Source organism: Xyrauchen texanus, chromosome 24, assembly GCF_025860055.1.
Source record: "Xyrauchen texanus isolate HMW12.3.18 chromosome 24, RBS_HiC_50CHRs, whole genome shotgun sequence".
NCBI lineage: Eukaryota > Metazoa > Chordata > Actinopteri > Cypriniformes > Catostomidae > Xyrauchen > Xyrauchen texanus.
This window is the reverse complement of record NC_068299.1, coordinates 11,207,594-11,235,125: the sequence shown is the minus strand read 5'-3', so window position 1 is coordinate 11,235,125 and position 27,532 is coordinate 11,207,594. Positions and strand designations below refer to the sequence as shown.

Below are 27,532 nucleotides of genomic sequence, written 5' to 3'. Positions count from 1 at the left end.
AAAATTCAAATCCTCTTTTCATATACTTGCCCTCATGCCATCCCAGATGTGTACGACTTTCTCTCTTCAGCAGAACACAAATAACGAATTTTAGAAAAATATTTCAGCTCTGTAGGTCCATACAATGCAAGTAAAAGGTGATCAGACCTTTGTAGCTCCAAAAATCACATTAAGGAAACATAAAAGTAATCCATATGACTCCAGTGTTTAAATCCATATCATCTGAAGCGATATAATAGGTGTGGGTGAGAAACAGAACAATATTTAAACCACTTTTAACATAAAATCTCCACTTTAACTTTCCCTTTCAGACGTGCATGTGAAATTAAAAAGGCACTACATGTGACGTTCAGCTGTAAAAGTGAAAGTGGAGATTTAGGGTTAAAAATGTACTTACATTTTTATCTGTTTCACACCACACCTATTATATCACTTCTGATAACATTAATTAAATTACTGGAGTCTTATAGATAACTTCTATGTTTCCTTTATGATTTTTAAAGATAAAAAGGTCTGACCACCATTCATTTCCATTGTAAGGACCAACAGAGCTGAGATATTGTTCTAAAAATCTTTGCTTGTGTTCTTCAGAAGAAAGGAAGTCATACACATCTGGGATGCCGTGAGGGTGAGATCATTTACATTTTTGGGTGAACTATCCCTTTAATCTTGTTAAAGACTTCGTACAAACGACTCCTTAAAATGTCACAAAAGCTGTAAAGCATCAGAAACATAAAAAGAAATGGCAAAAATCAAAACACCACAGCATTGTAACTTTTGTCTTTACACTTTATTGTTTGTTTTTTTTTGCAACATCAGCCATGACCCTTTAGTTATATCTGGCGAGAATTCTGTAATGCTTCAATATAACCTGAGATTCAAAAATGACTCCGCTAAGGAGCGCTTCAGTTGATTCTGACATAGGTTTGACAATGTGTGAACTGCTATTTTCAATGCAGTAATAGTTAGAATGATAAACAACGGCACCAACATAAAAACTTAAACAGTTCTAACAGTACAGTATGAGAATAATTCTCCAGAACAGGTGTTGGGCTGGGCTCTCTGACAATGAACTGGTGAAGCTGATGATCCCTTCTACTTTGTACAGTGAAAACTGATCCAATGCAGTTAAAGACAGACTAAATCAAGTCCTTTCTGACCTTGGGTAGCTGGAGGGTGGAAAGCACAGGACAAAAAAATAAATGTTTAACACTGACCCAAGGCACATTTGCATGTTATGACATGCTTTGATTTCTGTTTGAGGATCTGGTTTAAGACACTCAAACCTCAACGGGGATATAGAGAGTTTTTGCCATTTTCCCTCACATGGTGACCAAGTGTACGGTGGAGATCTCGCTGCATTGTGCTCTTTGGGAGGCCTGGAGTAGATAGGTTAAGAGGAAAGCTAGACAAATGCCTAAGCCAAGAAAGTGGGACTCAAAACTGCACCTCTGGCAGTTCCTCGATATGGGTGTGCATCACTAACTACTGGTCAGCTATTAATCATGTCTGCTAATTATGGAAAATTAAAACAATTAAGAAGAATAAGAGGATTCTGGAGACATGGAGTATGGAGGAGAGAGCTCACCCTTGTAATTTTGTCTCAAGCCCCAAGGAATGTTCTGGGTTCAAACAAGTTAAAGGGATAGTTCACACAAAAATTAAAATTCTCTCAACATTTACTCACCTTTATGCCATCCAAGATGTGTATGACTCTTTCTTCTGCAGAACACATACGAAGATCAAAAAATCTTCGTTTGTGTTCAGCTGAAGAAAGAAAGTCATGCACATCTGGGATGGCATGAGGGTGAGTTTTTTTTTGGGGTGAACTATTCCTTTAAGTTTAATCGACAGCTTTTGTGGCCTAATGTTGATTAACACAAAAAATCATTTTGACTCGTCCCTTGTTTATATATAAAAGCAAAAGTCATGGTTAGAGTAAGGCAATTACAATAGAAGTGAATGGGGTCAGGCCATAAATACAAAAGTATACATTTCAAAATTACAGCCATATAGGTGTGATAAAACTCAGGCCTGTTAACAATACAGAGAATATCAAAATCCACAAAAGGAGGGAGATCATTTTAATATTTGGCTCCTAAACTATGGACTTCTAGCACTGTTCAGAACTCAGACACACTCTCTCAGTTTAAGTCTAGACTAAAGACCTATCTATTCAGCCAGGCATACACCTAATATATCCCACAATTCATAGTTATTCTGCTTTGGTTAGGTCTGCCGGAACCAAAAACACTTATCTTATTCTTTAACCCTGCTTTAAAGTGAATGGCATCTACGCTAATTTTATTCTATTTCTTTCTCTGTCTAAACCTCTGGATTTATCACTGAGTGATGACCAACTGCAGCATGTGCCAGCCAGACTTCAGTCTACTAAGACAGACTTCACGGAGTATGAAATAATGCAAACTCAAAGACATGGGATTCTACATGAGCCTCTTTCTGAAGTATGGACTCAGGATGGAGTTCACCAAAATTATATCCAGCTGGACTGCGATGCTCCTCAACTACATAGAAAATGAATTAACCACTAACAAAAGCATTCATCGGCCCAAATCAATGGACAATGCATCTACATGTATTTCCTCAGTTCATTCGGGATGCCTTCAAAGAATTTAATACTAAAACTTATAGTTCATACTAAATAATTTTGTTTAACCCTTGACCTATAACACTTAGTTTACTCATTTTAACCACTAATAGTTCTAAACATAACTAATCTTGGCATTATATTCATACATTTTCTGATATACCATAATTTCATATACAGCTGCTTTGAAACAATGCCTTTTGTGAAAAGCACTATACAAATCAATTTGACTTAACGTGATAAAATCAGATTTACCAGCATTATGGTGTTCACCAGGTTAAAGGCTATTACCTGGCTGTAATGTTGTCATGAAAACCAAGTTGTAATACTGGACATAACTTTACACAGACAAGGTTATTAAGCGATTTTAGCACAATCAAATAAACTTTATAATGTTTACGTCTTGTGGCTGTTCTTTTGAAACGGTTTTTAATGTTAATGGACTGGACCATTCACTTGCATTGCAAGTGCTAGTGTTGGGTTTGAGTCCACCTAAGTTGAGTCAGAGTCAAGTCTGAGTCTTTAAACCATCGAGTCCGAGTCCAAAAGGGCCAGAGTCCGAATTAATCTGTTCAAAAATCTGAATTAAAATTGTATCCGTAAATTATGAAAATAATATTTTTAGCTTATTTTAACCTTCACAACTAAGAAATACAATTTGTCAATATAAATGCAAAAAAAATAAATTATTAGTATCCTGTTGAACAAATTTATGCTTTAAGTGTATGAAGACACACTTCAACACACTTCTTATTGCGTTCTGTTGACATTTCTATTATTTGTTGCTTTTTTCCTCCACTCAAACATTCACCAAAGTGAAAGGTGCATTAATCATTATAGCGAAATAATACAGAGTTATTAATTTGTCCATTCAATTTAGTTTAGCTTTATCTAAATTTATGGGTGAAATACATTTAATAAATGGTCATATTAAAACTTTTAATAATGCCTATAAAATTAAATACAACAAAATAAAAACAGAAAAGATACCATTGAAAAATATTTATATTCTACAATGCTATACTTCAAACATTTCAGTCCTCTGCTGTGTCCAGGTGTGGCCTTCTTCCCTAAAGTCAAGATAAAACTCACCTTGGGCTGATGTTTCGTTAGTTTCACATTATATTATTATAATAGGTGAATAGAGACTTCTCCCCTCTATAGAGAATAGACTTTTTTGCCACTAAAATGCAAGTGCCAGCTTTACAGGTAACACACAGAGGTTGCGCTACAAATATGTGATGGACTGAGTTGTACAGTTTCCATAATAGTCTACTTCATCCATCATATTAGTTTAAATGTCCCTGATACATAGTACATTTGATTTTGTCTCTATATAGTCAACATTTTCAGTTAGAAATGACTTTGTGCAGTAAGCATGAGTCTGATAAAACATGTGTTCTATTTAATAATTTGCAGTTGAGAAACGTACTTTTTAAGGTCTACTTATGTTATTGATATTTCTGGATGAGAGCGGCAGAGCACGTCCGGCGAATGGCGATCTCTTTCCCGCACAGAGCACATCAATATAAAGATAAAGCCAAATATTTAGAGGCAATTTTGAAATCCTGTCCAGACACTTTTTTCACGTCTTAAAAAATGGGATAAGGGGACGTATGGTCACCTTATGTTATGCTATTTATTTGTTTGAAAGGCTCAAGTCAGAGTCAAGTCTGAGTAAATTCGACTGGTGGCTCGGACTCAAGTACTCCATCTCTAGAAAGCACCTTAATGTAAACATGATAATTTTTTTTTTATTGTTTTATTAAATAAACGAGCAATGCATCGAAATTAGATTTTTATGGTAATCAACATAAAGACACAAATGTTGTTCTTAGAGCTTAACACGTACTGATCCTGGAACATTCCTTTAACTCAAATGTACTGCACTTCAGAAGACAATACTCTCCGTTTATGCTACCACACAGTTTGTGATTATATGTTAAACAAAAGCATAATAAAGTTCAAGGTTAAAAACAGTATTTAACGGTATAAAACAATGGGAAATAGTGGTAACAATAAAGGGAAAAATAAACAGAACAAATTAAGAATCAGAGAACAGACTTTAATTTGACTACAACAAAAGTTTAGCTTTAAAAAAAAATTTTTTTGGTATATCCGGTACAGTGGTGGGTTAGTGGTATTGTGTAGCCCTTTTGTTAAAAACTACAACCGTAGGCTTATGAGGACCGATGCAGAGGTTATTACTACAAATATCAGGGTGTGCATGGAGAGTGTGTTGCTGTCATTAAATTCCTTTCTCATTACTTTCTCATTACACAAGATATGTCACTTTTAATGTAGATTATATATGCAGACTTGCATAAACATTGCAATGTCAATATGGATTTTTTTCTTTTATTTAAACTTTTAAATTACACAAGGTCTTGCTGGACACCTAAAGTCCCTGGAGGTTAAAGAGCAGATTGATGCCTCATTAAGACCCTTCCATAACAAAACAAAATCCAACCAAAAACCTGACCTTGCAACACCCAAAAACTGACTGCATTTCAAGCTATAGCATAATCCAAGTTGTCTCACCTGGAAAAACAGAGTAAAGGCGGGTAAGGAAAGGTAGAGGAGGTTAGTAACTAGTTACATCTGGACTCAAGGTGTGGATCCCAGCTGCGACAAGCTTCTTACGTCCTTTCTACAAAAGAGGCAGGGAGTGAGGAGGGTATGGGGATATATGGTCAAGAACAGGGAAGAGAGGTGGGGCAGGATTCTGGGGTCTTCTAAGAGGCTTCTGTGGCTTCCGGGAGAGTTCACCTCAATGAACGATGAGAGCTCCAGCAGCGTAACTCACTGAACTGTCCGACCAGTTTCGGCACTGGCTCGACTGAGCATAGTTTAGGAAAGAGAAGTTCATGTCTATGCCGCTCTTTTTCAGTTCCGCCACAGCCTGGTGGAGGGAGACGAATCATGGCAAAGTTAAGCAGGTAACACTAAAGATACTTTTAAACTGATAACACTAATCTTTTTTTCCCCCCACAATTTTGGAATGCCCAATTCCCAATGCGCTCTAAGTCCTCGTGGTGACATAGTGACTCGCCTCAATACGGGTGGAGGACGACGAATCTCAGTTGCCTCCATCTGAGACCATCAATCCACGCATCTTATCACGTGGCTTGTTGAGCGCGTTACCGCGGAGACATTGCGTGTGTGGAAGCTTCGCGCTATTCTCCGCGGCATCCATGCACAACTCACCACAAATCCCACTGAGAGCGAGAAACACATTATAGCGACCACGAGGAGGTTACCCCATGTGACTCTACCCTTCCCAGCAACTGGGCCATTTTGGCTGGTGTATACTCAGCACGCCTTGGATTCACTCATGACTCCAGGGGTGGTAGTCAGCATACTCACTGCCTCATTTGCCTTATGACTCAAAATGAGATGTTAGGCAGAATGTTAGCCTCAGTCAACATTCATTTTCATTGTAATGTAAAAAAATGCAATAAAAGTGAATGGTGACAAAGACATCTCCTTTAATGTTCTACGGAAGTAATTAATTTTGATTTGCAACAACATTAGGGTGAGTAAATAAGATTAATCATTTCTGGGCAACCTATTCTTTTAAAAGCTTTATAATGAAAGTCTAGAATGTTGGTGAGAAATAAGTTGGATAAAAATGATGGGCTCTGCAACAGCTAGACTAATTACCATGCTTAAGAACAAACCATTACTGGCATTATTTTATGCCAGTGCTCTGTGAAGTCAATAAGAGGTTCCTAAAATGCCTCGAGGGAAATACATGAAACCGTTAAAATGAATAATTCATTAGGTACTTACATTTAGAAGAACACCGATGGGATGGCGACCACAAATAGTATTATGATATTTCTTCAAATAATTGCTAAAGGAGATGGGGTCCAACTGTTCTATAATTCCCATTCCCTAAAAAGGAAATTAACATGCATGTATTTCATCAACACCAACAAAGCCTTCCTTTTTTGATCCCCACATCATTACTGACATTAATAGTGTTGTAACATTGATAAAAGCTCTGAAAATGTTCAATTGCACAACAAAAGACTATAGAATACTAGATGTAACAATAATAGGTAACATTTTACATTACGGTTGTAAGTGTTAACATTAGTTAATGCATTAGAACTAACAATACATTTTGTTTTGCTAATGTTAAATTATATATCTTCTATTGTTTATTGGTCTTCATACTAGTTCTTAAACTAATGTAAACTTAAATTTGAATGTTAAAAATGTACTTATGTAGAAATTGTCATTACCCAAGTTTAGTAACGGCTTTAAAAGTTTTGCTCATTGTTACTTTGAGTAATGACTGCGCTGCTTACTGATACATATATATATATATATATATATATATATATATATATATATATATATATATATATATATAAAAAAAAATCACTAATAAATTCATATTTCCTTGTAGGAGCTCTCGATCAAACTTGATTCTTGTCCAGTATTATAAATGACCATACAGAGGTTAAAGGACTTGGACCAGTTGGCAAGACTCTATTTGACAAACTGTCTTGGGTCGAAAGTATTAAAGTCTGTCTCTGAATCACAGGCTTCCATGTCAAAGTAACCACAACAATGGCTCTCTAGCTTGGAGAAAGATTCCTCACCTTTTTTTTTTTAAAAACCTCCAATCGGATTAGCAATTGCAAATGGCAACGCATTGTGAATCCAAACCTATAATGGCCCCCTTGCATGTAAACCCCATGTCCAACATTGAGTCACCAAAGTCAAAAAAACTAAAACAAAAACAGGTTTACCATTTTGTCAAGGTGCTCGATTGATCTGTAGATCTCTCCTTGACTTTCATCGTAGTAGGTGTAACGGAAGCGTTGACCTACATGAGACACACAACAGACTGACTTTCAGAACTTGAAAAAACCCTATGAAATGAATGATTTAAGCAGATCATAGCTTCAAAAGTGGATACAGTGAATAGATACAAAGTGCTTTCAGTGGATACAGCCCTGATATATTCTTTAAACCCTGTCACTGAGTACATGCAAAATGTCTGTGTATTTACTGCTGTCAAGAGGTGTGGATCTCATTTCATCTCAATGGGCAACAGGCTTGGGGAGAAACTAACTAGAAATAGCGATTTACTAAATTAACTAAATTCATTATTTTTGTTTTCCAGAAATTAGCAGTGGCGTAAAGTGACAAAATACTATGTTGTTGGTATTTTGTCACACAGTACTGCACACAGCTTTACAGCTGGGCAAAGTAATACTCACACAATCTCCTAAAATGCCCTGTTCTATTCAGTTCAAGTTAAATGTCGTCACCCTATTGAGGTCCTTAATGTGTGAGAATTAAAGCTCTGATTGAAAATATATATAACAACCTACAGTTTTCAAAAGGGGAACTTGATTGTAGTTTATCTACTTTAAATTATGAGTAGCTTTGAAAGAGTTTCAAAGTAGCTTCACTAACAGTGGTGAGTGATAAATAGGATTAATAATTAAATAAACCAAGTGTGCGAGCTGACACAAACCCCAGTGGCAGAAGTCAGAGGAGATGATGAAGAGATTGGAAGGGTCGGCCAGGTATTTGCTTAGCAGCTTGCCATATTCCTGCTCTTTAGACTCACTCAGAGCGCCCACTAGCACAGGGACAATGCTGAACTCATCTTTATGGCTGTCATTGAGAAACGAAAGATGGAATCATTTGCCAAATCATTCAAAAACTATTGTGGCCATGCCTGATCTAATCTCCCTGCTGGGATTTGACAGGTATGACATTATAATGTTTCTAAAAAACGATATATAAGCCAATAGAAATTTTACAGTTGCTCAGCAAAAATGTTTAAGGGGACATTAACTTTCCTATGCCCACATACTCAAAAAGTTTTAATGGAATAATGGAAGCGGTTGCTGGTTCCTGCATTACTAACTTCAGAAATCACAGAACATTCATCACGGCAAAATAATCAGAGGCACTGCACTGGGTAAACAGATCCTGACAACATAATAAGTGGATCTGGCAGAGATGAATGCGCATTAGATTGGGACTGCGGGTCAATAACACTGGTCTCGCGCATGCGGTCAATAACACTGCTCTCGCGCATGCAGTCAATAACACTGCTCTGGCAGAGATGAGGCAAATCTGTGATCAATCCTATTTATTCGCTGGGCAGATGCTGTCCAAAAAAACGCAGTGCATATCTTATGAAGAGATACTTCAGCAGGAAGCCAATTATACAAATCAGTATGGCTACAACTAATAACTATTTTGATAATTGATTAATTTGCCAATTATGTCTTCTATTAAAGGAGCAGTTCACCAAAAAATTACAAATCTCTCATCATTTACTCACCCTCATGCCATCCCAGATGTGTATTCTGCAGAACACAAATGAAGATATTTTGAGGAATATATCAGCTCTGTAGGTCCATTCAATGCAGTTGAATGGTGACCAAAACTTTGAAGCTCCAAAAAGCACATCAAAGTAAGCATACAATAATCCATATGATTCCAGTGGTTAAATCCATGTCTTCTGAAGGGATTCAATTGGATTTGGGTGATTTTCCACTAAAAATCTATGTTCTGCAGAAAAAATAAGGTCATACACATCTGAGATGGCATGAGGGTAAGTAATGAGAGAATTTTCATTTTTGGGTGAACTATTCCTTTTAGCAGATATTCCATCTTCCATATTGTATTGTCTGCCTTGACACAAGATTTTGAGATTATTTGATCTATTTCTCACTTGTAAGTGACTTTGGATAAATCCTACCACTAGATTTTTTTTTGAATGGCTTCAATGTGCAGTCTGTCCAGAATTTTGATGTGCTAACTTTTCTGATAATGACATTACCTCTCCATGGCTTTAGCAGTGTAAGGCAGATGCATCTCAATACTGTGTTCATCTTCATCTGTTTGCAGACTCATCCTCTCAAACATGCCCGTTTTCCACAGATCAGCATAAACTGCCAGAGAGAGAAGAGATAGATGGGGGAAGGGAATGCTGTCCTTTAAATCCCTTTTATGTTTTCACATCATTGGTTTGGATTGAGGAGTTACAAACAGAATGAGTAATCCACAATACTGAAATAAAAGCCTCATTAATGTGAATAGAATCAAACAGATTATCTATGTCATTTTTCTGTTGCACATTGAACATTTGCCATGTTAATGGACAATGGCAACAGCTATCAGAACACTATCAGCATCATGTGAATTCAGTATTATATCAAATATAGTCATTTCCGACATGCAAATGGGAATGCCGCAATCTCTTCTGCAAAGCTCTGTTTGAGAGCGAATGAGTCAGAAGCAAAACAAATATTTGGATAAACACCTTGTGTGCATTGTCAATAGGTGTGTAATTCTTCCCAGGTTTTTGTTTAGTAAGTGGGCAGGGAGGAAATGAGATTGCTTACCCTTCTGGTCAATCCTCAAGTCGTACAGTGGCGTTCTGTAGACCTCAGCAGGGGAGAGGGCACAGCGGGACAGCGGCACATGGTGAGAGGGGCCGAGAATGAACACCCTCTGACTGCGGGGTAAGAGCATGCTCAAGGTAAACTAAAGCTACTCTAAGGTGCACTTACTAAATATTCCCTTGTTAAAAAAGTTTCAGCCCTAAAGAAAATAAGTATTTTTAAAATGATGTACTTGAAGACCCCAGTCATATGAGTGGCCACAAATATGCTGTTTTGTTTTGCATAGAGCTGGTCACCTCATTGGAGCAACCATGTTGAGAACATCACATGATAAGCCAAATACTACAAATTTTATCTCAGTCAACCCCTATTATCGGACTTTCACTCAATCAGTGAATCGTAGCTGACCGCAAGTAAATGACTGGTGTCATTGTTAGTACAAGATCACATGAGGATAGTCCTAAGGGCACCTTTAAGGGAATTTAAAGAAGCAGGGCCACTTACGTAATAGAGGGGTCCACCTGCTTGTAGGCATGAGCAGCACACGCACCACAGTAAGTGTAGCCAGCATGCCTGCAAAGGAAAGCACTCTAAGAATGCAGAAACTCAACTAAAATATAATGAAATTGTTGTTTAATTTCACATACGGAGCTATTATGGCTCTAGCTGGACCTGCTGTAGATTGTGCTTGAGATAACCAGCCCTCAAGTTGTGAGTTAAGCTGGGATCCTAAATGCAAATACAGAAAAGCATAGCATTATTAAAATGAATAGGTAAAGACAGCGTTTGACAACTTCGACACCTCGCTGGGGTAGCTTATTTAAGTGGCTTCATATCATTGGTTCATATCATGGTTATTCTAAAAGTACAATTAAAGTCACATTTGTAAACAACACGTTAACATGAACTTACAATGAACAATACTTTTACAACATTTATACATTTTGGATAATGTTAATTTTAACATATGTATATGTAAACATTAACTCATGCACTATAAACTAACAATGAATAATTGTATTTTTACTAACAATTACAAAAAATGACCTTGTTAAAAATGTATACATGCTGCCCAAGAGCACTTTTATTATTAAGTGCTCCCAAAGAATCAATACACTGATTGTTATCCATTGAAAATAAATGGTTAAACATACACAAGATATAAGAATTCAGATATACAAATGATGTTGGTTAAATTTGTAATGCTTACCTTTCAATGGAATGTTAAGATTTCCAAATTGAATATCAATTTTACATTCAAAAAGTGTAGCATTTGTAAAACAAATAAAAGATTGCACACCTAAGGCTACAATTGCTGTTAGCATGGAGACTGTACACATTAAGTACTTCAGGTTGAAATAAATGCAGTAGTTTCATACTAAGGGTTATAAGTTCACTCCTAACTAGAATATTTGAGGAAAATTAATAGTGTTGCCTTGCAGTTCTCCCTAGAATGGAGATGAGGAGATTTGATTCAATCAACAGAAGTCACACTTTAGCCTCCCCTTATAACCTCGAACATCACATTCGATTTTGCACAATAAGCATCGAGAAAATTTCAAGAACAATTTTCATGATCCTCAAGTGATTGCAAGCACTACTAAACATTGGTCAAAATTTTTACAACCAATGTTCTCATCATAAATCAAACAAACAACAACTCAATAGGAGACATTACTGTGCTGAAATCATCAGTTTGCAGCAGCTTTTCAGCCTCAGACAGTATCACTGTCTCCATTCTAATGAATTTATCACAGTCTGACAGGAAGAGATAACAGTCCTGAGGACCGGTGGACTGAACAACACAGGCGATTATGTAAAAGAACACAGTAAAACTACAACCAGTTTGGTCACATCTTAACAGTAAACTATCGAATCTTTAAACTGCAATGAATCATAAGATTACATTACTAACAATATTCCCAAGAGCAGCCAGGTCTGAATACTGATGAAAATGCTACAGTAGTTATTTATAGTGGTTGACTGATGAGTTTTTTTTTTTTTTTAATGGGGGATGTCAGTACAGATATCAATAAAGCAGGGTGGCCAATGGCTGATATGCATAATACATTTAAATGACAGCATAGGTTTAATTTTAAATGACAAATAAACAGGCATTTTTTGATCGCAATTTACCACAAATAGGCCTACTTAAAAACAGAACAATTCAGTTTGCAAAACTTGGCATAATTTGGAACTGGCACAAATTGTTAATGTACCATTTGGCCACATAGTTATTGGCCAACGTCGATTATCTCAAAATATAGGTCTATCGCTAGACATTTGATTCAAAGAGTATTCATAGAACATATTCTTAATAGCTGGGGAACATTTACCGACCACGATCTCCAAACTAGACCAGCAGCGCCATCTTTGATTTTTGACGGGAATTAGCGAGGAAAAAAACAAAACAAAAGCCAATTATGAGAGAAAGGTGTCTCCAGTTGTTCCTGTATTGGTACTACTCAGCCTTACAGGCTTCATATGGTTAGGATTTAAGATGTGGGTGGGGTTAGGGCATATGTTGCCTCCCAGGAAAAACCCAGGAACCTTTGTACAATAGGCCAATATATGAGGAGTCCTGCTCTCTATTGGCATATTTTTTTTAATTAATGACCTAATATAATAATCCTTCAAGACCACAAATGCAAATATTCAAAAATCAGTTTTAGACAGGAGATTATGTTTACAGAGGCTAGAACTACATACACTACAGTGTGCGTGTGTATATATATATATGACAGTATAATCCAGTGTTTGTGTGCTGCACTGGAGAGCTTCTGTCAAAAATCCTTTGTTACTGCATGAGAAGAAAAGAAATAAAAACACTGGACTCATGTGCTACTGCATTTACTAGAATGGAAAGTACACGAATGTTGATTGATAAAATAAATGGATGGACTGACAAAAAAGAAAAGCATGTTTTTATTCTACATGAATACACAACTGTCATAACCAGAAGAATCATATATACACTTCATCAAATAGCATTAGCCGTTAGCAGGGTCAATCCAGCTACTGAATTGCAGCTGAGATTTCTGAGTCAACAAGTGGGGGCTGGAAACGTTAGTGTGGAGATTCACACACAGCTAACTGCTGGCCTGTTTTTGTTCTCAGCTGCTGATTCACACAGAGAAGATACAAATAACAGAAACACAACAAAACTCACAGCCTGATTGAATTAAATCCACCTCATTGGCCCTTGAATTTAAATGCGTTTCTAATTCACTCAACAAAAAAAGTTGGTTGGTTTTTAAATCTAGTATGGATTAGTTAATTATGACATAACTAACTAATCCATAAAATATAAAATCTAGATGTCAGGGGAAGCTAAACTACGTTGCATTTTATGATTAAGTTTACATTTTTGTTAACTGGTTTGGTGAGTACAGGAATCTTTTAAGTGCTCTTTTAAAAAACACACTTGGTGTGTTTTAGTTTGCGGAGTTAATGAAGCTGGATTATTTTAAAACAGAACAGCATTTATAAATAAAACAAGAGGGAAAAAAAAACGCCCTATGGTCTTTAAACCGTTTTAAGCATTGCTATTTAAAAATTCCCAGCTGACCTCTCAGCCTGCGTCTTACAACCTAGTGAGCTGCCTAACTAGGCAGCATGTTTTGCCATTATAGGCAGGCTCATCAAAGACCTACAATGCCCCAAAATGCTACCTAGGTAGGCAGTTCACTAGGTTCACTAGGTTCACAACACACACAGACACTGGCTTGTGCTACAGCCGGACCTCGGGCCCGGGCCGTTGTCGGGACTCTGGTACTACCTGAGGCCGAGTACCAGCTGCCGGCGTGGCTCGCTTCCCTGCACACCATCCGGTTCGACATCTTGGTGCCCACGGCGCCTATCTTGGTCCAATTAAACCTTGTCGGTGGAGGGAATAATTAACTAAAAAAATTGGTAAATATGTTAGCACAAAAAAAATTACAAGCCTATACTGAAGCTACGAGCTCAGATAAAGAGTGTTATATAATGTTTATAAAGATTTGAGGCATATAAGTGAAGAAGCGCCAATATATAAAGAGGTCGCTAGTCTGGCTGTGAAGAACAAAGATCCGACCAGTTCATCCGCTCGCAGACAAGTTTGTCTCTGTTATCCGGGTGGGCTGATTTGGCCTTACTCGGCTTCCGTTCCTTGAGAAAACTGGGCGGGGAGAGTTGATTGACAGATTAAAACGAGAGACTGATTGGTCGATGGGGAAATAAAGGCGTGTCTGAGAAGATAAAGATGTAAAGAAGGTATTACTGATTGGAGACCACGGTGCATTTGGCTGACATTCATTGGCTGAAAACAAATGTGGGCGTGGACTCGAATATAATTCTGTTTGTGAAAACGTTGAGCGTTTGTAAAAGCAGAAAATATACTGTGCTGAAAGATCTTGTTTTTATAATGCGAATGAATGTTGTTTTGGTAATTAACCAGAAAATTATAAAATGTCACAGGGAACGTGTTTGTTTGTCTAAAATTTAAGGACTAACAAACCATATTCCTTTCTTTCATGAGATTTGTTTGGCCAAGGAGAAAGGTATACTGCTGGCAACAACCCCTTATTTTTCTGGTAGATACAAGTAATTTAAAAGTACCACATATTGAAATATATTAGTAACTACATTTCTATCGAAGGATGAGCCGTTTCAGGCGATTCTGTGGCACTTAGCGTGGCAGAACCTAGAACTACTATATGTTTTATAGTATAAATTCTTCAAATGACACGTCAGATTAAACCGTTTCATCTTCGAATCTTTCTTACTTTAATAATGTCGTTTTACATTAAATAATGAAACTGTTTTATTTAATCCCACAATTAAGGCTTCGTTCCTTGTGATAGACGTTTGACTAGTGTTTGCCACCAGAGGGCATTGTTGCCTAGAAGATCAATTATCTGTATTTTTTAGGAAAAGCTGATTGGATAGTTTACCCGAAAATTAAAATTCTCTCATCATTTTCTCACCCTCGTGCCATCCCAGATGGGTATGACTTTCTTTCTTCTGCAGAACACAAACAAAGCTTTTAGAAGAATATCTCTGTTGGTCCTCACAATGCAAGTGAATTGTGACCAGACCTTTGAAGCTCCAAAAAGCACAAAGGCCACATAAAAGTAATCTATAAGACTCTAGTAGTTAAATTCATATCTTCAGAAGTGATATGATTAAGTGTGGTTGAGTATCAGATCAATATTAAAGTCGTTATATATATAAAGGTCTGTCATTAATCGTGAATTGCAATAATATATGGGAGGCTATACAAGACTTTGGGCATTTTATTTGCAATTTCTTTTATTTGCATTTCTATTTTTGGCCGCATAAATTGCGACATAATCCAAATGCAATTGCAAATTGCATATTACCGTTTCATTTTCAATTGCACAAACGTACAACGTCTGCTATAGGATAACATAAAGGACTATTTTTAAACCAAATAGCAAATTGTATTTATAAACCAAATCCCATAATAATAAGCTAGGAGAAGTGTTAATACCAAAACTTCAACAAATCTACCGTGTCCTGTCAACATGTACACGGATGTCATTAGGGTGTATCGAACAAACTATTATGGTAATTGTCCCTTCTGGTTTACCGTACCTGAGCTCTCCGGTTTCCAGGGCAACAAGGACGCAAGTACTGGGGGATCGCATGCCAAAAATGAATTACAACGGAAATGGACATATAGAATAACTTGAGTTAATTTCTTCAATACACATAAATGATTACAATCTTAAAGCTTGAACAGCAGCCTACATTTACTACCTACATCAGGTAAGTGATAAAGGCAATAACGAAGATTCTCTGTTAGCCTGCTTTGAAAACATCATTGTGTGTTCCTACAGGGGACTATCAGGTACTCCATGGCTGATGTGATCTCAGTGCAGTATTGGATTGAGAGATTCTCTTTAACTTGCAACAAGCCAGTGTCCCACCTGCAGCTTGCCTGCTGCCCATCTCACTGTGCTGTGCCATGGCAGGACAAGAATATAAGGGTTTACAACACCAACAACCTGGAGGTCATTAGTGATGCACTTATATCCACCAAGACATGATATAACACTTTATTATACAGTTAGGATTTAATATATAAAACAAGTAACAGATGCTGGTTTTAATGTTTCTGGTAGCCTCCATTGGAACTCACTGGTCACCATTATGAAGTCTCTGCCATGGTATTTGGGAAAGTGAGAGATCGTCTCATCCTTTGTAGTGCTTCAGAAGATTATGTGATTGTCTGGGACATTGATCGTTCCTACAAACAAATCAAAGAGGGTAAATAGAGTAAAATCATTCACTCCATTTTCAATCCCATCCTGATATAAAGACTTATAAGACTCAAGAATACTGCTTTCCTTATAGCATGTAGTAATTTTTCTCTTTTAAACATGACATCTGTGTTCCAGGTGTAATTGCCTCTGGTAGAGTTATTGGCTCACTGCTTGGAAAGGTGGTTCATTTGTCACTATGTCCACAGAATGCAAAAGTGTCTGCATGCTCAGGTTCCAGAGTATTTGTATTGAACGCTGAGGTATGAAATAATATACAAAACATTTTTGTTCAGTGAACTGCTAAACAAATGCATTTTTTTACTCATCTCCAGGTGCAACACAAATCTTCTGTATCTCTTCTCTACAAATCATTCATATAGAACATTCTGTTATCTAGACCAGCCCTTTAAGATGAGAGATAAGTTAAAAAATATATTAAATATCAGTATAAGCCCCTCAGTCTTGTTTCTTAGAATTAAATGACCAATCATCTATCTATCTAACTGTCTGTCTGTCACTCCGTCCGTCCATCCGTCCAACCATCCATCTATCCATCCATCCACATGACAAAACGCAGGTTGTTCTATTTAGTAAATAATCTTATTTACATAGTATTTCTCTTCTAAACTTGCTTTCAATTAATCTAATTTTCTAAAATGTTCACTTTGACAGGATAAAATATGTAGGATGAATGTGAACCAATCAAGTGTTCAACAACTGTGCATAATTTACTTTTGCTGCTTGTTAAGTTTTGTATTTATTTAAATGAGCTTCTGCAACAAAATTCTGAAACATTCTTAATTTCATTGCATTCAGTGTACTTGTTTTTTTTTTTTAGTTTGTCTTAACCACATGAGTGGACCACATGAATACTTTATGTTCACATAACTTAAACTTGCTTTGCATGGGACTTGATGCGAAAAGAAACCATATAGAAATTAAGAGTTATTTATGTATTTTATTATGCATTTATTATGTTATATTATGTATTTTTGATGCTAATGTATTAACTAAACTAGCATAACACATACACATAACAAGTCACATAACAAGTCAGTGATGTTACAAAAATATTAGGCAAAACTGAAGAAATATGTCATGTTAGGAACACATATAAAATCACTTTAAGGGGACTTAATTGGGTCTTTTAAAATATCTTTATTCCATCAAGCTGACATTATGTGAACAAATTATGTTTCCTGATAAAGAATTAATGAACTAAAATAATAATAATTTTATTGATTCATGTGGAGTCTATTTATCTATTCCATAATATGTATGTGTTTTTTTGTTTGTTTTTTTTGTTTTGTTTTTTTGTAGAGAGAGGAAGTGCTTGGTGTGTTGAAAGGGCACCTTGGTCCTGTAACTGCCACAGAGTTCTGTCCATGGGACTTAAATCTCCTCATCTCAATCTCAGAGGACCGTACATTTAAGGTACAAGCATATGACACACAAAATACAACATGGCAGTATCTTTCCTAAATATGGAGAGCTCTGTTCAGCTCATCGCTACTCGTAATGGCAGCGCACTACGTCTTATATCATTTCTGCGAGAGTGCTAATTCTAAGTGCAATTTTAGAGCCAGCAAAAAGCTCAAGTGGGCATGAGTGGGAGTTTTTGCACATCTCTGGATGTATGCATGCAAACTGTGGGTGTATTGTATGTTAATGATGTGGCGCAAAGCACAAAAAGACTTTTGAAAGACTTTTCAAAAGCATGTCTGTTTTCAGTGTAACATTTTTATTCAGTTCCTAAATTTGTGGTAATGAACTCTGGAAATATAGTGGAACATCAAATTATGTCCCTGACAATCAGAGTTGTAGCCGTCTTATGGAACAAAAATGTGTGAGATTTGTGTTAAACTAGCTATAGGTCATGGTTTATTTTTCAATTATTATGTTTATAATTACAGTTGTATTTATGACCTCATTTGTATTGGTATTTTTCCACCTGTTGTCATAGAGTGATTTTTAAGTCACTGCGGAAGGTACCAGATGAACGAAGTTGGAGAGGATAAAATGTTTTTTTTTTTACCATTTCGTTAAACATTTTTTTATCATATTTTCATTTAGTTATGTGTAATTTGAATTTAGATTTTTTTTTTTTTTTTCAATGAATGAATTTTATTGTTAAAAATCTAAATCGACCAGTAAATGCGTGTGCCAATCCAATCACTGTTAATACTAGAATAGGGCCTGTATAGTTTAAATGTGGAACCTCTGACATTGCTTTTGAATGGACATGTTTATTGTGAATATAATTTTTTATTAGATTTTTTTTTCACAAGGCATGGGATGTGAAGAAGGGGAATATACTCTTTCAGTCTGCTGTGCTGTCAGGTTTGTGTACAGTTTTTATACTAAAATTTATACTAAGGAAATTTAACTGCTTCACCCATTATAATCTATGAATGTAGAAAATATGTGCTGAGGATGCTGAACTTTTCATTCCATAGCGTATCCACTGCTTAGTCTGTTCTTCATGGAACAAAACCGACAGCTCATCACAGGGTCAAGTGATGGTCAGGTTAGTCCCACACAAAGTCTCTCTTGTGTAACACACCCCCTATGGCATTGTTTATGATGGAATCTATTTGTGGTTAAAGCTTTGGAGCTACACTCTCCCTGCTGACTACAAATGTTGCTTGGTGACAAAACTAGACCTTCTTAAGCTTGAACAGAAGAATCAGAAAATACAAAGGCACAACAGCCCACCTGAAAATGGAAAAGAGGGTATGAAAACACCCACAAACCACAGTTTAGACTGTGTATGACTACTGTTTTTTATGTGCCTACCTCAGTGAAAAAGTTCTCACTAAGCTGCATTGGTGTGCTTTTCTAGGAACATCTAATGATGACAGAATAAGAGTGGAGACAGCAAAGTCAGTTCTGATAATCTGGTCTGAAAGACCGCAGAGACCAACCATGCTTGCATGCAGCAAAGGTACAGGCCTATGTTTCTTGTTCACTCTTAGCTGGTTGAACGACTGATTATTTTTTAGGAGACATTTTTTAAAGACAGGCATGAGAAAGTTGCATTTTACTAATAACAATATTCTTATTTGTAGTTTCCCATTTTGTATTATTCTTGGTTGTTCCCAGAGGAAAATGTTGTTGTTGTTCAGAGGTTGCTCTTTCATAGCTCAGGAGATTTAATGGAGTCATGTTGCTTTAACATATCAACATAGTCTCAGATGTTTCCCCTAAAATTACTTTGGAAAACTAATATTAGAAACAAAATGAGACAGTTGGTGACATAAAGAGCTATCAAATGAATGTGAATAGCATAAGCCAGATATTAAAATCTTAGAGAGAGTTTTGATTGCAGATATCTTGGCCAATCTGAGGCTGAGCACAGCGTGGAACATTGTTGAGGTCTCTTATGAAAGTCTAGAGGAAAGATATGTGAGATCATACAAGGGTCTTTTTCTTTGGAGAAAAGAAAAAGACCTAACAAAAAGTCTCCATTTGCTCTTCATTTAATCTCATTGCTGTCTAGGAGAAACAGCTGAGATGATTATTATTGGGAGATATTTAGGTGACTAAAGGTTTTACAAACAATAGTTTTGATTAAAGTCGTTACTGTAGCAATGCTGTTGTCATGACATCGCACACATCTTCATTTGCTGTACTAATTAGAACATGGGTATTTACTGTATGTGGTCATCAAAGGAAATCTCAAATTAAAGAGTCATTATAACCCCATTCATTTTCTCAGGTTGTCAAAACAGTAATTACTGCAATGGCAAGATGATTGCTAAAGATGTACTTTACATGTCCCAGTGCAGGCAGCTGTAGGGCTCACCCACATGAACTTGGTTGTGTCATAGTTGTGGCTTTCAATACTTGTGTTCCTTGACAATATATAACTGTTTATATGACTGCTCATGGTGTGGACAAGACCTGTAAGCTTTCACATGCCATGAAAATTCTGAGGGAATTCAGTTTCTTTTTTTCCTTCCTTCTCCTTATGGCTGATTAAATGTGTAATGTCATATGTTACAAAGTCCTGCAGATTCCAAAAGTTTCAGTGGGAGAGGCAAGGTTGAAGTCACAAACAATTTTTGTTTTACAAAGCATAAATGCCAATCCCTTTCAACAAAACCACTTCAATTGTATTATAATTAAAAGAAGATATCAAGTGCATGCTTTTACAGACTCGTTGTCATGTTTAGTTACTGTGCACGAATACTTCACATTCTCCCAGTGATATGGAAAGAATAACACGTTAACCCAACAACTCTGGTTTATTGGACAAGAGAGGTGACCTTTGACCACTGCCTCTATGATTTGCACTGCAATAAGACAGGTTTAAATGCTCTTTTAAATCAAATTCTTGGGCAATTTTTCAAATCTTTTAGTACACTTCTGTTTTGGAACACATTTTTGAAAGGTATTCTTTTGCATGAGCTATACAGTTTATATATACAGTACATACACTCAGTGACCACTTTATTAGGTACACCTGTACAGCTATTTATTCATGTGAGTATCTAATCAGTCAATCATGTGGCAGCAGTGAAATGCATAAAATCATGCAGATACGGTCAGGAGCTTCGGTTAATGTTCATATTAACCATCAGAATGGGGAAAAAATTTGATCTCAGTGAGTTTGACCGTGGCATGATTGTTGGTGCCAGATGGACTAGTTTGAGTGTTTCAGTAACTGCTGATTTCCTGGGGTTTTCACACACAACAGTCACTAGAGTTTACTCCGAATGGACCCAAAAACAAAAAACATCCAGTGAGCAGCAGTTCTGCAGATGGAAATGCCTTGTTAATGAGAGAAGGCAATGGAAAATAGCCAGACTGGTTCAACCTGGTATATAGACTACAGTAACTCAGATAAACCCTCTGTGCAAATGTAGTGAGCAGAATAGCATCTCAGAATGCACAACATGTCGACCATTGAGTCGAATGGGCTACAAAAGTAGAAGACCGTGTCAGGTTCCACTTTTGTCAGCCAAGAACAGAAAGCTGAGGCTGCAGTGTTTTTGTATAGATATTTACCCTGACAGTAAATACCCTCACAGAAGAATAACCGTGTTCTGAGACATACCTGAACGGCTCGTCTAAAGAACAGTTTAGCGACCACTCCACTGCAAGCCAAGCTAAGGATGGCTTCCAAAGATTTTCACAGGGAAGAGAATGAGAATAAAGGGACCTGTGGCAGTGACCTATAAGAGGGAGGCGGGGCTCCCTTATCACTGCTGTTATTGGTCTGTCAACTGACAAGACGTGGTGTCATTGGCGTTTTCAGATTAAATGCGCCTGAAGCGACATCCCATAGTGAGATACCGAATGGATGTTAGAAAGAGAACTATTATACTCAGTAGCGTTAATCAGGCATTAGTTAATTTGTAATAGTGTTTTTTGTAAACTATCTCTTCTTTGTACTTTTTCCATAGAGGAAGTTGTGTATGGATTGGCAGTTCTGACGGGCTGTATCTGATTGACCTGGATTCCTCAGATCTTCTCATGATTCTTCCATTCAAAGGTTTCTGTCTTCTTGTGTGGTTCCATGTATGAATGTCCACATTGTGCCAGAAATGCCCATGTGCATTCCATGCTGAAAAAATCAGCATTGCTAGTCACCAGCTTATGTTGTGTTCTGGGGGCTGGTCCCCCAGCAAGGCATGCTGGTGTGCTGGTGTCCATGCTATGCTTTTAAACTAGCTTAACCAGATTCATAAGAAAAACCATGTTGGTTAACCAGTTTCACCAGCTTGATCAACACCAATCATTTTTTGTGTGCATTTGAGCAGTTTTTAGTCTAATCAAAAACATCACAAGCATTCACTTACAGTAAGTCTGACAGTCTAGTTCAGAAATATACTGATTCCCCTTTATTATGTGCTTGTGTTAATTCCAAGTTTGAAGAAATAGTTTTCCCAAAAATGACATTTCTGTCATCAATAACCCTCACATCATTGCAACCTATTTGACTGTTTTCTTCCCTTTTTTCTTAACACAAAAGGAGTTATTTATAGCAGAATGTCCAAGCTACTCTTTTTCATACAAGGAAAGTTAATGGTAACTATCGCTTTCAAGAAAGATTTTTATTGAATAATGACTTAAATTTCAACAAAACTATTATATGGCTTCAGAAGACTTGGAATGTAGTGCACAATTCAATTTGACAACTTTTCTGACGCTTTATGGTGGGGTTGGGGTGATAGGGCTTGACAGCCACTGGTCCTCATCCACTTTTCCACAGAAGAAATAAAGTCAAATTGTTTTAGAATGATAAGGGAATGAGGTGAATTATCCCTGTATGATGTCTGAGCGCCTCTTCCTTAACACCCCTGCCCTAAGAATCTGCTGAGAGGGACATCTAGGTACATTAGAGCAGCCTTTCTCAAACTTTTTTCAGTCAGGGCACCTTTCAAAAGTGCATAAAATCTCAAGGCACCCCAGTGTAAAATATAATTTAAAAACACTGCATAACCCAAATGTAAATGCAAATGTCCTGTTTATTTAGACAGAACAGTAATGAACAGAGCATAATACGAACTGTAAATAACAATAACAATAATAATAACAACTTTATAGCACCTTTAAAAACACAGGTTTGCAAAGTAATTCACAAAATAATTAATCAGAGACACAAATGGACCGCCCAATACAAGAACCCAACAACCAATCCAGACCAGGAGAACTAAAATGAAGTGCAGGATGCAGTTAAAATAAAATAAAAAGGGGCAGACATGAAAAAAATATATATACAATACGATAAGAAAAAGATGCATGTTAAAAAATGCACCAGAGATACTAAAAGTGGCCTAAATTCACGTTTATTTTTACGTTTCTGTCAGTCTGAGGTGTTGTTGCTATAACGCGTTGCTATGGGTTGCGTCACTTGCGTCAAGTTGTGTGTGTGTGTGTCTTGCTTCGGTCTTGTGAGACGGATTTTTATGGTTAATTTTATATATATATATATATATATATATATATATATATATATATATATATTTATCTAAAATGAATTTACAATTTTATTAATACGTTCATATGTTTAAAAAGAAGAAGAAGAATGTATTTATGTAAATTCAAATATATTTATATATGAAATGTCAGATTTAAAAAAAAAAACATTTTATTTATTTTTTTAGCCTACGTAATTTTTTGGCAGCACCCCTGACACAGTCAGGGGGCACCCCAGTGTGCCGCGGCACCCACTTTGAGAAAGGCTGCATTAGAGGTTGTGATTAATTTGATACCAAAACTGATACATCAACTGCTACTAATTTCCCCCCAACAGTTGACCACTGTTTGAGTGTCTCAATGGCAGGGTCATGGGCCATTTCTAAAGGACGTGGTGGCAATGTAAGTAATTTGTCAAAATTGTGCATGTCTATAAAAGAATGTTGACTTTTAATATTTCTGTGTATTTTGTATTCTTAAAATACTGTATTCTGTGTCTTTACCTGTTTATAGTAAGTGTTTTATCACATTTCCAAACCTTTTGATAGATGTGTATACTGCTTTCCATATTAGAGATATCAGAATAATGTACGGTGTCCTTCATATAAGCTCCTACTTGCTACTTTTTAATTATTTATTCCTATAGTCAACCTTGAAAACTGGATTAGAGCTGGCATGTATAGCACCTTTGGTATTTTTACAGGCCTGCAATTAGCAGTTCATGGTTTGAAAAAGCCATGATTATTTGAAATGCAAAGCTTTTACAAGGTCGGTCTGCGGGTTGCAATCTGGGAGGAAAGTGAGCTTCTGTGCTCTGTGTGAGACTCAATTATGTGGTATAGCACAATATATGCACTAGTCTAAGCCTTTCTCTCTCTCTCTCTCTCTCTCTCTCTCTCTCTCTCTCTCACACACACTTTCTTACTAGATGTGGTGTTTGGTGACCACTCTGTTTGAGCCCTCAGTCGTCCTTTTCGAGGTTAATAGTGCTGGGCTAGATGATCTCTGCATTAGTCTGGTTAAGAACTTCTATGAGGCAGATCAACTTTCAGTGGTGCCCAGGTAACAAAACTTCAACCCCTTTGGGGCAAACATAAAACTTATGGCTCTAGGTCCACTGGATCAGATGGTGTTTTTTAAGAAGTCTTGGATAAGCCAGGGTATCACTTTGAGTACCAACTGAAGATAATTTATTTGTCGCTTTTGGTTTTAGCAAGAATTACCTTCAGTAGACATAAAGTGACCCCAAAAGTATGTGGGCAATAAACCAAGCGGTATTTATTTTTTAAGAAATATAGCACAGTCCCAACTTTCAAGCAAACATTTAACAAAAGAAAAGTTTGTTAGGCTTCAAAAGAAAAAAACAATAGATATAATGTTGGTTTGATATGTTGTTATCTAATGCAGTGATATTCATTTTTAAATGTCCAAAATACTTTTTAGGGCCACTGTAAAAGGGTATTGATGTCTTATTCTTGAGAAGTTAACAGGACTATACTAGTAAGTGCTTGTCATGATATGGGTTATAGAGGCTAGGACTCAAGTGCAGGGTAAGGATGGACTTTAATAATAATCATAAAATAAAACGAACAGAAAATACCCGTAGGGGGAAAACACAGTTCCACAACTGGCAGAAATTCAGCTGTAAGGCTGGAGAAGGGGAGCCTTGATTTCCATGCTCCAAACAGGAATCTCCAGGAACACAGACAGACTTACCAACATGACTGGAACATCCACACGTACAGTACCTATGACAATCAACAACAAACTGGCACAGAACAGAAAACACAAGGAGATTAAATAGGGAAGGAAATAAGGAGGTTAACGAGGGAAGGCAGGTGAGGTAAATAAACTAATAACATGGTTATTAGACATGACATGAACAGGAGAGCACATGGCAAACAATCCTGACAGAAGCCATGTGCTCACACTAAACACAGAACATGAATGTCAGGATCCAGTCACACAACTGACAGTGCTGCTTGGATGCACTATGGAAAATGCTGTATTTTATCATTTCCAGTATTGGAATAGTATTTATGTCACTTTGCACTTGATTTTCTGTCAATTTTACCACTTTATATTCACTATTTTCAGCTCTCCTCTGCTGCCCACGTCTCCTCTGAATGCTGAGTTGACTAAAAAAGGCCCAAAACCTCAAAGAAAAACAGGTCAGAGTTCACAAAACCAAACACTTTTAGTTGCCAAATAAATAAATAACTGCCAGTGGTGGAAAGAGTACTGAAGACAAGTAAATCACAGTTTCTAGTTTGAGAAACAGACTCCTCACAGGTGCTAAACTAGCAGCTTCTAAATACCAGCATTGCTGCAAGAGGATACTTGACAAAAACTGAAAATATTAAGAATACAACATTAATTTAAATAGAAATAGCCATTTGTAACATTCTAAATGTCTCTAAATCATTTCTAAAATACATAATGTGCATTGTGTCTGAAACACATTCCTATTTCATGGTTTGTTCTCATTCACATATGTCCAAGTATTTGGGCGATTAAGTTAACATACTGTACAAAACTAATATCATTTTTAAAACTAATCAAATAATTAACTAACATAATATAATTTATCCTATGTGATATTGCAGCAATTATCCAGATATGGAATGTGATTCAGCAAACTGTTCTCTTTTTAAACTGTTTATTTTGAACAAGAGGGGCAAACAGTTATGGAATTTAATGTGGGAGTACAATACTGAACTGATGCAGATCGATAGAAGCGGAGAGCACGTCTGTGTGTGTGTGCGATGGTGCTAAGGTCCGTACGGGGGAAAAAAATAATGTTCGGTGAAAAGTCCAAATATTTTGAATTTCAGGGTTATTTTTGTTAATTTTGGTGCCATTTTTCCCCTGCTAATTTCTGACACTGTTGGAATTGTATCTTTCTAAGGTATTTAAAAGTTTGTTTTAGACATAGTAAAAAAGTAAACAAGATATCCTCACATTTATGTCAAACTATATTGTGTTAATGTAAAAACATTCCTACCTTAAAAACGAGTGAAGTTTGATCAGTGGTTAAACGTGTTTAGATGGGTCCCTCGTATAAAATAAAATATGCAGAAAATCCCAGTATTACAATTCTTGTATAGTGGCAGGGCAGAAAGTCTTGAAAATCTAGAGAAGAGAGGACACCGGCTGCAGATTCTGCATGCTGCTGTGCTCATGATGCTGTGCCCTGCTGGCTTCCGTTGTGCCACACACAGTGCGTTTTAGTTTATGAACAGATTTAGTGCTTGTAACTTTCTTCTTCCCAAGAATTCTGAAAAATGTTGTATTTTTTTGTACTTTGAAATTGTGGTGAAAAATACCTGTAGCGAAGTTGAATACTTCATTTTTTATCAACTCAAACAAAAGTAAAAGTACTGTTATTTATTTATACTTAGAAAAGTAGAAAAATTTGAAAAATATACTCAAGTACTGTAAGAGATTTGTAATTCGTTACTTTTCACCTCTGATAACCGCCTTGTAGTAACCAGTGTTTGAGTGTCATTGACCCCCCCCCCCGTTGTAATATTTATGATACTAATACATTACTGTCCTACTTATCTTACTTCCTTTGCAAAAAGTCTCTACCACAATACAGTTTTCAAAAGAAAGCTGTCCTTATGCACAGAAGCATTCTTTATATACAGCAGTTTTGAGAGATTTGGGTTGATTCCGAATACTTTCGGAATACATGGTAACGAAAACATCCCATGAAAGTGTCACTCTTGATTTAACAGTCAGATGCCATTTGGTGTCTGAGGTCACACCCTTGACACAGACTATGTCACAAAAATCAAATAATAAATTCAACAGGAAATTAAAATAGACTCTATTTACATTAAAAATAATGGGAAAACTGGGAACCCACAAAAGTTACTCAAACAGATTAGCAATTCACAAAAATAATTTAAACCACAAAATACTTTACGTAATAAATATACTAGGTCTCAACAAAGTTGTAGTATTTTTCTATTTGTTTTTTTAAAACCCTTTAAAACCCATTAAATGTGCAAACCAATAGCTCACATACTCTCCCCTTCCTCTTCCCAAAATCAAAATTAAGGAAGGCTGTTCTTCCATCTCCAACTATGCATTATTTTTCTTACTTTCTAGAGTTACACATCCACAGAGGTTTAAATTAATTCCATAGCTTTTTAGTGGCCTAATTCAATACCATAACTAGGACATCTCATTTCTTCATACTACTGGGCTTTGATGTACAATAATAGTCTGGATCCAACAGTTTAAAGCTGGTCATGGCTGTATGATTGAGGGTCTGATGCCATAAAGACTGATCGCAGAGCAGTGTAAAGTCTTCTTGAAGAATAGTTTATATCAGTGTGTGG

General features: G+C 36.5%; 2 protein-coding genes across 2 annotated transcripts in view; one reads left to right on the top strand and one right to left on the bottom strand.

Moving 5' to 3' along the window:
• Positions 1-782: 782 nt before the first annotated feature.
• Positions 783-14,098, bottom strand: memo1 (mediator of cell motility 1). The gene is made up of 9 exons (XM_052090324.1): positions 13,772-14,098; positions 10,641-10,722; positions 10,498-10,566; positions 9,994-10,106; positions 9,429-9,540; positions 8,106-8,248; positions 7,372-7,448; positions 6,401-6,505; positions 783-5,510 (listed from the first exon to the last, which is right to left on the bottom strand). Exons 1-9 carry the CDS (start codon positions 13,830-13,832, stop codon positions 5,379-5,381), a joined length of 894 nt encoding a protein of 297 aa, XP_051946284.1. The 5' UTR covers positions 13,833-14,098; the 3' UTR covers positions 783-5,378.
• Positions 14,099-15,851: 1,753 nt separating this feature from the next.
• The window catches only part of wdr27 (WD repeat domain 27), a 61,188-nt gene continuing 49,507 nt past the window's right edge, over positions 15,852-27,532 (top strand). The window contains 13 exon segments of the mRNA XM_052090312.1: positions 15,852-16,007; positions 16,119-16,263; positions 16,395-16,519; positions 17,580-17,693; positions 18,548-18,599; positions 18,716-18,786; positions 18,866-18,992; positions 19,102-19,172; positions 19,175-19,203; positions 21,668-21,756; positions 23,521-23,585; positions 24,112-24,245; positions 25,281-25,354. Coding sequence (XP_051946272.1) covers positions 15,852-16,007; positions 16,119-16,263; positions 16,395-16,519; positions 17,580-17,693; positions 18,548-18,599; positions 18,716-18,786; positions 18,866-18,992; positions 19,102-19,172; positions 19,175-19,203; positions 21,668-21,756; positions 23,521-23,585; positions 24,112-24,245; positions 25,281-25,354 — 1,252 coding nt within the window.